At 36.0% G+C, this 12,660-nt stretch overlaps 1 protein-coding gene across 4 annotated transcripts in view; it reads right to left on the bottom strand.

Annotated features, from left to right (window-relative positions):
* mpp7a (MAGUK p55 scaffold protein 7a) overlaps positions 1–12,660 on the bottom strand; it is a 119,464-nt gene that overhangs the window by 55,671 nt on the left and 51,133 nt on the right. For all 4 annotated transcript variants that reach the window (XM_052571632.1, XM_052571634.1, XM_052571631.1 and 1 more), the window contains 2 exons: positions 10,095–10,172; positions 6,073–6,153 (listed from right to left, as the gene is read on the bottom strand). In XM_052571632.1, the coding sequence (XP_052427592.1) occupies positions 6,073–6,153; positions 10,095–10,172 (159 nt within the window). The remainder of the gene's footprint in view (positions 1–6,072; positions 6,154–10,094; positions 10,173–12,660) is intronic.

Below are 12,660 nucleotides of genomic sequence, written 5' to 3'. Positions count from 1 at the left end.
GAGTGAGTCATGTGTCTAGTAAGCGGGTCAATTTCAAATCCAGCGTTTTACTGAAACTTACATATTAGATATTAGAAATATCTGATAATTCATTTGTTTCCATCAATACAATGCAGTCTTCATAAATAACTAAAATGAATTTTAAAATTAAGTTGAATCTGAATCACTTTTTTACCAGAAAGTGGGTTTGCAGTCCACATTTTGTAATAAAAAAAGATTACACAAATAATAAACAAGAAAACTTCTTTTTACTGAGGTCTTTTTTAATATGATACACAGATGAAAAAACAAATAAACTTAAATTGCTTTAAATCAAGTCTTTCTGAACTGCAAAGAAACGATCATTCATTTCTGTCATGTACATCTTGAAATCAGTCAAGAAGTTCTGAGATACTTAAACTCCTTATTACCATGGACTAGCTCATCATCTGACAATATTTGAATTTGAAAACGTCTTATTTAATAAATGAAGACCTACCACTGTGAAACAAATTTGGTTCTCATTATAAAATAAACCTAATTTCTTACTAGACTGTATATCTGCCAATCAAACACATCCACACGCTGTGTTTAGAGATAAGTAGTATATTATGAGATGTAAACAACTTAGAACAACCACAGACACAAAAAAAAGTTTTCACAATCCCTGTAGGGCACAGTGTTGTTTGCGTCTACACTAAACACAGCTCTGCAGATTAGATTGAATGGTGCAGTTGTTTTAAGCAAACTTGAAATGGAACATTTTTAATTGCAACCGAGTTGCCATGCATTTCTTCTGTCCAAGTCCTCCCTCAGAAGACAAACAGACACACACATCGTGACCTGGATTTTTCCAGATGACCAGATCTATTCTTTAACCAAGTAAAAAAAAAAAAAAAAGATTGTGTTATGCTTGGACTTGAATAAAACGTCACAATATAAATATTATTAAAGCGTTAAGGCATTAACCATCTGCAACCACATTTTTTTATAATAACTCTTACTTTGTCTTCCTTTTTCTTCAGGCCAAAATTAATGCGGCATTGTGATTCAGTTTTCTTAAAACGTTTGCAGCTTGCAAACACAAAGCCACACAAAAGAATGCACATGCATGCAGAGCTGAAGGTTAATTTGTCTAGTGTGTGGCAATTCAAAACACACGCACAACATGGCCGAGACACCCCACGAAACATCTCCATGACTTATCTTGATACTAGATAATTAATTGATCAAGCTCATTTCTCCAATTTAGAATGTGTTTGCTGAAACTCATCTAATGCACACAAAGTTCACTGAATCACTGAAAACATTAATTTACTAACACTTAAACATACTCTTTAGCAATGAAAACTAATATCCATTTTTCCATACTGTGCACTATAATGCTGTAATGTTTTAGCATGAAAAGAATGATCTGTATCAGCTCAGCTGGAACTTCAATAACAGTGCAACACTGTTGGTATTGCGCACCACATAGCAACTGCTAAAAGATCAATTCAAAACACCCTAGCAGCGGCTTAGTAATGCCACTGAGAAGCAGTCTAGTCTCTTACAACAAATTCAATAGATCAATACATGATGAACAGTTTAAAATATTTAAACAATTATTTCTATGTATAGAGGTCACAAGAAACCAATGAGTCAAACCATCAACCGATGAGTCAAAAATATATTTTTGGATTTTCCAGGAACACCACAAAAAAAGAAGAAAAAAAGGCTTCTTCCATTCTTCCTTGAATTGAATTGTGTGCAAAAGGGATTTGTTTTTTTAAAGATGACATTACACTAACATATTATCCTTATTTTGACACATTTTGAACCTGGCATTAAATACTCAATATAGGATTGGCATTTACAGCTTTGAAAAAAGGCTGCTCACTGGAATCTGACTTTACTACTATCTGTTAATGGAAAGGATTACTTCAGGAAAATTGTAGCATTTCCCTGCCTCTTCCATTTGATTAGTCCAATTTAAAACACTGGTCTTCACATTTCCCTGCTGAGTGAAATTGTGAGGCAGCGTAATAGCTTCACTCTGTTCCCACCGAATCGGTCTACAATCCAACAACTCAGTCTAAATTCACAATCCTGCCATGCATAACATGGTCAAACACAGACACAGACACACAAAAGACAGACAGAAACACACAGACACACACATACACACAGAGACCGGGGTATAAAGGGTGTTTTGTGGAGCTAAACTCTCTCCTGAGGTTAAATGAACGGGGTCAACATCAGGCCAGGTGGCAAACGAGTGAATTGAGGGTCAAAATCAGTAACTCATTTCTTTAGGTACTCTTGTTGTGTGTCTGTGTGAGAATGTCAATTAGTTATCTTACAATAACAAATTGTTAAACTTGTTCAAATAAAGTATGGGAAATGTAACTGGGCATGCAGCTCTCATTAGGAAAGAGTTTGTCATCCGGACAGTCATTATTCAACCTGCTGAACTAACTACCCATACACATGCCTGCACAAAATCTGCACAGAGGTGAAAGAAAAAAAAGGGCAAAGTAATACACTTCCATGTATTTTCCTACACAAACCGAGATCCACACATCTCCTCTTTCTTGCTCAGACCAGAGCAGAGCTTTCTTTCCGCAACACACGGTTTGCCGTAATTGCTGCTTTCATCAATGTCTATACAAGTCTGTAAGCGGGTCTAATATGAGTAAAATGTGTTTTTTCATGTGTGAATCATACAGGAGGGAGGAGGAAAGAGATCGTTTAATAGGTTCTGATTTATGTCTGGTCAAAGGGAATGGATCATTTCAACACTAATTGAGAGTGATACAGTTACTATCGTACAGAGACGCCATTTTAGTCCCCAGAAGCCATCTGCTAGCGCTTTACACAGCACCAACAGACACGGGGTTATAGACATATAAGGGGAAAGAAAACTAGACTAAAGAAAAGAAAGATATAGAAAGAAGAGCAGAAAGTACAATGGTGGTGTAGCCAGACTAGTTCAGATTAAAGACAATTAACCCTTGTGTACTCTTCGGTCACTTTTTACATTTCGGATTTAATCGTAGCTTCACCAGATTGGCATAAACTTTGGTAACTTTTATGGCACTTGGTTGGTTAACACACAAATTATCATTGTTTTTTTTTTTTATGGTCACACTCATGGTCCTTGGTCAAAAATGACCGGCCATAGGAAATGAAAAAAATAAAAAATAAATACAGACAATTTGGATTTGAAAAAATGACACAGTAATGAAGGTGTGAAACTCCAATATCTAGAGTACAAAATCAACACAACAACTCACACTTGAGACATGTGCGTGTAACACACACACACACACACACCCCTATAAACTGCCATGGCTTTAACATTGCAACAATGTCAAATAAAATCAATAATTCAACTACAGTGCAGTTAAAAAGTGGACAGCAAGGAAGGGGTTACATTCTAAAACATCAAGAGTGTAAAACAGATACTAGCCAACTACCTTGCAGTTTTATCAATGGTTTTAGTTTATTTTTTTATTTTGCAAACACATTTCTATATAGTTTTTATTTTATTTTAGTTTAGTTTCCGTTTTAGTAATTATATTATTTTATTTTATTAGTAATTATAGTTTAGCAGAGCAAACAGAACACTTCCGGTGAAGACCAAAGCAAGACATTTAATTTCCTCAAGTTAAATTTTTTGCACAGATTAGTTAACTCTTGTGCAGACATCTTAATAATAAAAATAAAATAATGGTTTGAGACTGAACAAAAAAAATTAAATAAATGCAACTTAAAAGTATACAAGTAAAAACAATGAAAAATTCAGACAAACTAATTCATATTAAAGATGAAATCGTGTGTGTCTGTCTGCGTATGCATGTGTGCGCTTGTGTGTGTGTGTGTGTGTTGTCCTGGTATCCTCTACATTGTGGGGAAATGTCTCTCCACAAGGAATATTATTAGCATTGTTTTATAAAAAAGCAAACGATAATAACAGCACTTTTCAGCCTGTCAACCTTCGTAAAAAAATATGACATCTCAAATATACAGAAGTAGTATGCTACAATAAAGTTGTTGTTTTTTGTGCTTGACGGACTTGTTTTACTGTTGCACCCGCGTCTCGCACAAGAAACTAAAAATGCAGCGCTCAAGTTTAAAGTTCAACTTCTTTCCCATACCCGTGTTATTTTCCATTTCACTGCCACAGATGCATCCTTTATGATCAGATGCTTAGGACTAACAACGTTAGCGATGTGTTCAAGGTTACAGTCCTTCATTGAGTGGATATTCGCCTCAGCAACTTCACGCACGTATAGGCATTTCCTTAAACAGCCACAGGCCAGATTTTCCGCCACAGTAAAGAGCTTATTAATAACAAAAATGTTTATTGATATTTGCAAATTTTTTATTTCAGTAACTGTTGTTGGTTTCTTTTTTCATTTATTGTTATTTTTTAAATTATAATTCCAGTTTACGAAGAAAAAAAATTTGACCAATAGTTTAAGTCTTCGTTTCAGTTGTGAAAATATCCTTGGTGAAAATATCCTTGGTGAATTCCTCATTGACTAGCTAATGAACAGAGGCATACCACCCTGCAAATAATAGTCTAACTCGGAGCCTTGCTCATTCTTTAACTTGTGTTTGTTGCCCTGTCTAATTATGGAAATTTGACAGGGACAGTAGGCCTATTAAACATGCAGACTACTGTCATTACCATCAAGGGATAGATCACCCTAAAATTTCATTTCTGTAAATATTTACTCACAGTCACATTTTCCTAAACCTGTATTAATGTATTTCTTGTGCTGAACACAAAAGAAAATATTCTGAAGAAAATGGGCAACCAAACAGTTGCTGGTCCACACTGAATTTGATAGTAGCAAATATTATATATATTATATAAATATTATGGATGTCACTGTGGACCAGCAACTGTTTGGTTTTCCACATTCCTCAAAATAGCATTTATGTTCAGAGGAAGAAAGAAACTAATTCAGGTTTAAAACCACTTTTGAGTGAGCAAATGGTGGTATAAAAATAAACACTATGAAAGAATTGACAGACATTTGACAGAATTTGTAATTTTGGGCATGCTATTCCTTCAACGTTAATAATATTTGTATATTTGGTCATTCAATATCTTCACTGCTCCTGCTAAATACAGCTATTGTACCTGAAAATAAAGCACTGTTCGTTTTAGTTGTATATTTTGTGTAGTTGCAATGTTTATCTTTTTCATTCTTTTATCTTTGTTATTAAAAAATAAGAACAAAGATTTTTATCTTTGCACTCTTTGGCCAAAATATCTGCCATTATTATTATTATATATATTTTTTAATCTTTATAATAGGGAAATTAGTTTGGCTGTAATGCTCAGACAACTTGCAAAAATAGTAAAACCAACATGACAAATAATCGTGATAAAATCATGAATCGTGATATTTCAAAAAAAAAAAAAAAAAAGGAAAGGAAAGAAAAGAAAAATGATATTTCTTTTTTATATATCGCCCACCCCTAACTCAAATGAATTATTATGGCTATAACCTTATAACCAAAATCAGTCAGAATATTGAAATAAGAGATTAAAATCAGATCAGACCCAGAAGGAATACGCTCTGATAAAGGATTTCTGTTAATTGTTGTTATATTTTTATATAATTTGTATGTTTTGTGTAACAAAATGGTTTCTGTGTTTATTTTTGTAATGTATGTTGTATGTAATAATAGTAATGCAAAAATCTACACTTCAAATCAACATTTAAAACTATAAAACATATAAACTTTGAGAATACCTTAATATACATTTAAATCCACAACCTAATAAAAGTAAACAATTATGTATAAAAACAATTAGGGAAATCACAAGCCTCTCTATAGAGTCCTGTACAGGAATATAGTGGTTGAACTATACAGTTCTTTTTTCTTTTTTTGTTCTCACCAGGAGGTGCTGTTCTGCCCTCAAAAATTTGGATTTTAAATGACTTGTCTCTATTTTAATCTGAAATACTGCATTAATTGAAAAATACTTATATATACACTTGTACTTACAGTAGAAGTGCAAACTTTTAACTGGTACAGTAACAAAGTGAATGGTATATCTGTCATTTTGTGTGGTTTTGTTTACTCTCTTACCTTTATATGTGGTTTGGACAGTAGCTTGACAAGCTCTCTGATCTCATCACTTGCACTTCGTCCTTGAAGTTCCTCCGTCAACTGACAGAAACAGACAAGACGAATAGCAAGAGAGGGAGAAACAGAAACCAGAGAGCAAGAGAAAATGAGCATCGATAACATCCGTGAACACATGCATTGGTCATACAGACATAAACACATATATTATGAATAATTGGAGTATAAATGTCTCCCTTGCGGCAGGTAGCAGGTGGAGAGTGTGTGTATGTTTAAGAGATTGAGAGATTTATAGCAGCGCAGATGCACACTAAATGAGGCACAGAGACACGTTACTGTTTCTCAGCGAGGAAAGAGACACAGAGAGATGGGCTTGTTCCCCAGATCCATTTGAAGTGTTACTCCTGGGCCACAAGCTTATTATTGACCCCACTCACTCTGGTTCTGGGTGTATATGTGGAGCGATTCTGCTAAAATGCTGTAATCAGTGTTGAAAGAATCGCTCCCTTAGGATGCCAGAAGACTTTTCCAGTAACCAACCAAATGGGAGGTGACGTTCAACTGAGTAATGGTGACCGTGACCTTTAGTGAGATGTGTACAATAGATACATACAGTACCATCCACTGGAGCTGATGTCATAGCAAGCAGAGGTCACAAAAAAACAGCTTGTGCGTGCTTAAAAATGTAAGAATATTTGTTATTTAAGTCTATAAACTGAATTTTTGAATATCTAATAATTACTTAACCATGAACCTCACAAATGCTGGCAAATCCAGCTGTATCCTGCATAAAAACGTGTAGTATGCGCATGACGGTCCATCTGTGTGAATTGGATGTGGAGAGGACAAGCTTAAAAGATTCATTTTGAATGCCTGATTTCAAATTATGCTGTTCTATTTCCAGTTTTCAATTATTGTCATATTCGTATCATATTTATTGTGTACTGTATGTAAAAACAAGTTTTCTGGTCATTGAGAAAATATGATACCCAGTTCACAGACTTACCAGATTACTGAGTGCACTTTTTATTCAGTTGCACTTTACCCATGTTTTTACCAGTTTATTTATCAGTGAATAATACTGTAACAGAATAAAAAAAAGTTGCTGTTTAAAGTTTGAATCTATTTAGTTTACGGTTTATTTTAAACCATAATAATTGTTTTCAATTAATTATTTAGTAATTTTTTCCCCCTAATTAATATACTGAATATTATATATCGGGGTGGTGAACTCCGGTCCAGGAGAGCCGCAGCCCTGCAGAGTTCAGCTCCAACCCTAATTAATCCTCACCTACCTGTAGCTTTCTAGTACCCCTTCAGACCTTGATTAGCCTGTTCAGATGTGTTTGATTAGGGTTGAAGCAAAACTCTGCAGGACTGCGGCTCTCCAGGAACAACATTTGCCACCCATTATATATAATTAACAAATGTCACCGCAGCAATTGTTACGTGTCTATTTAAACTGTATTATTTTATATTGGATATATATTTTAAAAATCCATATCAGATAACCAGTACAAAATATCCATGTCTCATTATTTTAAAGAAAACACCACGAAAATAAAAGATTAAATTTATAAAACAATATATTGTTTAAGATTAATTTAAAAGATTGTGAAAATTTTTCAAAAGCAACTGCAATGAGACATTAAAGGTACAGGTTGTAAGACCTGCCACTAGAGGGCACTACCAAAACAATAACAATCGCGTGGTTTGATGACGCTAAGGAGGAGCGTGGAATGATGGGATTTGTTGTCTTCGACCCAACTGCTGACGGCCATCAATCAGACAGAAAGATAAATCATGGATTTAACACAAATTCAACTATTTGCGCGAGTAGATTACATACAAAGTCAATGCAAAGACGTGATCAGACTATGGATCAGACGCGTCCTCGCGCGGGTCTAGAGACGATGTGCCCCGCGTTTGGCATGTATGCCCCATAATACTAATCTTGTTGATCGTTATAATAGCATACATTTTCTGTAAAGATACGAATCAAAACAACTCACCTGTCAAGTAAAACACAAGCGAGATCAGCATCTCTTTCTAGTTGAAGTTTGTCGCGAAGCTACTTCCGCATTTGTCCACGACACTGTTGTCATGTGGTTTCTACATCAGTAAAGGCAGTAACAAAGGGTAACTAACGTCATTGACAGGCGACTGCACGGCCCCGTGTCACTGTCTAGAATGGGAATTTTCTCATGATTTACAAGTAGTTGAAAACATTACAGATATTGTTAGTAATCAGCTGGACAAAATACATAACACTAGCCTAGTGGTTTTTGGATATTTCACTACAAATATCTTACAAATTGTACCTTTAAGTGCCATTAAGTGTCTAAAGATTGGAAACTATTTACTGACAATTGTGTTTTAGAGATTAATCAACCAAAAACTTAAATCTCTTTCAAAACAAGTCTCTTGATTTTTGATAATATGTCCCAAAAATTGCGGACGAATATTTATTGCAAATTAGAATTTCATACAAAGTTGCCTGTTTTTGTCAAAATCATTTGGAAAGCTGAAATTTTATTGAATTTTTTGTCAATAGATGATCATCTAAATTAACTCTACAAGCAGTTTCTATTAATCAATCAGGGACATCGTTTCGCTGCTCTGGTGTAATCTGACAGTTGTTATGCATTTGCTTGACTGGCGTCTCCAGAACAGACTTCTGCATCTGAGAGGTATGAGCAGTTCTGCAGCGCTCCATTTTTCCACTGTCTAATGGTAGACACCCGGGAGACGATGAGGTCTGTAATGATTGTTTTTATTCAGACTGAGACCTGCTTGTGGAAGTAGCATTCTTTACTGCCAACATGTGGCCAGAATGAGAACTGCACACCTGCTGCTAAACTTCACACTGTTGTTTGTATTTCATCTCTGCTAAAGCTTTTCTGTGGAAATGTGTGTGTGAGGTGCTTGCCTGCTGCGTCAGTGCTAGACAGCATCTTGGGCCAGGCGGGGTTAAAATGGCGTTTTATGCTACATTATAAATTAAAGCTCCATTAGCGAAACTTTACACTCGAATGAGCGGTGGCGGCAAACCCACTACAGCGTTCAAAACAGCAGCGCGCCGTATATACATCACAGCAATGGATGAAAACGATACGTATGAAAAAACACATGAGGGGGCTCTGAGTAATTTGGTTGCTTTGGCTGTTCGACCCTTTGATGGACCTCATCCGCACGCACACGCAGATATCGGGTTCTTCGTGTGTGGGACCTTCAGGGACACCGAAGGAAAGTGTAAATCTGAGGGGCGGATCTGAGCTGCAGGTTGAGAAGGTTCCGTAACGGAAGTCGAGTTTTATGGAAACAGAATCTGGGTTATTGCCACCGCCCACTGAGACATGATGAGTGAACAGGAAACCGACATGTATCAAAGCTGATTAGCTTTTCTAGGATGTAGATTTGAGCACAAAACAGTTTAAACAGAAGTTGCATCCTTTATTGCAAAAATGCTTTGAATATCCAGACTATTCCAAAGTGCATTTTTGCCCATAATAAAGTCAGTGATGACCCGAGATGCTCTTCTCTGAATCGCCTTTGTGTTCTTTCCTTTTGTCTTTCCTCTATGTGATCATATCCAGAGTAAACTCTTCAAAGTTTACATAGGTTTGTGTGTGTGTGTATGTCTATGCGGCCATGTTGATATAGTAGTCAGTTTACATTATGCAAGCCGTTGAGAGTTTACACGTTGAGTGTTTTATAACACTGATGACTAATGTCTTATGCAGACACACACAATACTCCACGCCTCATCTCGCACTCTCATCTGCAGCCCATCTACTTGTGTTCTCTGCCCCAGACATCCATCCATCTTTTTTCTTTCCTTTAATGACAAGTTCCTCCTGGAGTCAGCCTTAAGCTAGACATGCTGGGAGACGTCTGTGTATGTGTTTTCACAGGCACACGTTGTGCATGTGTGCGTGTGTTTATTCATGTAGAAGTGTGTAAAGTTTATGAGCATAAAAGTGTTTTGGTTTTTAACAGGAAGTGTGTGCATGTGGTTCACTTACGTCTTGAGCCAGTGAGCCGGCGCTGTCCAGTACTGGAGTTGGAGCACGGTCTTCATAACACTGTAACTTCTCATGGATCTAATAGGCAGTGAAACAGGATACAGAGTGATCACTTAAAGTCATTGTGGAATCTAAACTGACCTAGTTTACTTTACTAATGTTTACTTTCCAATGTGCACTGTCCAATGTTCCTGGTCTTATTGGGAACTATTCATTTTTACCTAAATAAACAACGTAATTTTTAACAATCTTTTAACAAATTCTGACAACAAATGACTTTTCCACTCACATCACACAGATATTGGACAATGTTAACCAATAGCCAAATGAAGGACTTACCATTGAAATTCTATATGAAACCGTTAAGCCAATTATTATTTTAATGGTTTGGTCAATAAACAGATGGACAATGTTAGAATTCTACATAATTTTACCTAAATATATTAAAATAAAACACTGAAAACAATTTCAGTTTTATAAAATTTAGACATTCCAACATTATAATGTGCAGCATGAAAATCTGATACAGATATAAGATTATATTTAACCTGTTAACGGTCACCCGTCCGCTCTGTGGGACGCCTACATTTACTTCACTATATTACAATTAAATCGTATCTAATCTTGACAAACTATATATCGTTGGAAAGGTCTAAGACTCCCAAATATATATTTTATCAATGTTTTTCGTAAAAAAATTATGTAGGAAAAGTAATAGATTAATTTATGACAAGAGTGCACCCTCAAAAATCTACATTATAACAGGAATTTTGACCTTTGTTAAAAAAACAAGACTTATTTGTTGCCTTTTTCTCTGTCACATTTTAGAAATCATGAGAAATTATATATCAACTGAAAACTTAAAATCTCAAAATTCATCCTTTAAAACTCATTTTAAAATCAGACATTGCATTACCATGTAAATGGTACATCAATATCATGTTACAAAATGTTTTCATTCATGAATTATAAAAATTTAAGTTTGGATCGTGCACTACAAAGTCAATGTTCAAAAATATGAGGGGGACAGTTAAGGGGTTAAAAGTATTATTAAATTCATTATTTATTATTCAATTATATCAACTCTTTTTTTAAGGTTAACCAAGGTAAGGTAATAGTTCACAAATGTAATTTAAAATGTATAAAAATTATACTATGCACAAAGAAAACATCCAACATAAATATACAGAGAAAAAAATAATACAAATAAAATTTAAAAAAGCATCTCTAAAGCCAAATAACAATTTCTTCATGATGCAATGGATACAACCCATCCAACTTTATGTATTTTTAACTGAATATCCTGTATGTATGATGTAGACATCATAAGCAGGTTAAACACAGACGATTAACACACAAAAAAGAGAATATGTAGTATGATCTAAGTATTCTGACAAAAACTAAAAAGCAAAGACATGTTTTTAACAGCTGTGTATTGCATTGGTTGTGTAATATTCTTGCTAAAATTGTGGTACCAGGACAACATCATGGTTGGGAGCCATGCAGAACATACCAGCACGTTTAGACTGGAATTTGTCCTGTGAAATATTATGTAACAGCAAACAGCAGTGAAAGAGAAATTCAACTGCTACCAAGGGGACTAAATATTTATCGAGACGAGACAAACGACTCTGCCACCGGGCTGGTTGTCATAGAGAAGTGGAGAGGGAAGGGAACGCTATGAGCTTGGATCAACTTGGGCCAAGACAGCCAAAGATGCAGTTTTTCTGGATCTCCTTCTGCAGAGCCGTTTGTGATGTGGCGAAGCTTGGCCGTGGTAAGAACTGTTGCCGGGGCCCGTGACGAACAATCTGTGCTTTCTTCATCACTCCGTTTGCAACCCTCAACACGTACTGAACTCTGAACGGGGTCACTGTCTGTTACTACAGCAGCGGTGTAGAAGTGGAATCTCTCGCACACCGGCAAACACGCTCGCAGGCGAAGAAAAGAGACATAATATTTCTTATCCACTCAGACACACACAGACTCATACACACTTGGTGGAGGAGGAATGGAATGTGGGATCTGGTGAAGGATGGAACGTAACTGTCCATCTGTTTAGGCCGTCTGAGCCGTGGCGGAGCGGTTTTGCTCTGTACAGTTTAGATTCCATCAGAGGCTGAGTGAGATTCAATGCTTTTATTTACAGCTCGGGCCGTTCTCCAGATACCTGCCTGTCCACAGAGGAGCGCCAGGGAGCAGACATTTAAAATCCATTACAGAGCCCTTACACTGATCATAGCTCACGTTCCACAGTAAAGAGAGGGCAGGAAATGAGAGCAATGAATCAGAGTAATACCTTCAATCATTAGTGCACAATTATTCCACTACATCACAGAGACCTTGCAGACCGATAAACAATCGCTTCATTTTGCAGACTTGAAAATTGCACAGTAGGATGAAAAACAATGTGAATCGGTCATGGCTGTTAGGCTAGTTGAGTCGATTAGTGTGGTTTCTCCTCACTGAACTGACCACATATAGCTTCAATATTTTTATGCTTTAAAAAAGATGGATTTAGAGACCGCAATATATAATTCAAAACTAATACAACTAAATACAGTAC

This window comes from Carassius gibelio, chromosome B12 (genome assembly GCF_023724105.1).
Source record: "Carassius gibelio isolate Cgi1373 ecotype wild population from Czech Republic chromosome B12, carGib1.2-hapl.c, whole genome shotgun sequence".
In the NCBI taxonomy this organism is placed as follows: Eukaryota; Metazoa; Chordata; class Actinopteri; order Cypriniformes; family Cyprinidae; genus Carassius; species Carassius gibelio.
This window is presented reverse-complemented; position numbering and strand designations above follow the sequence as displayed.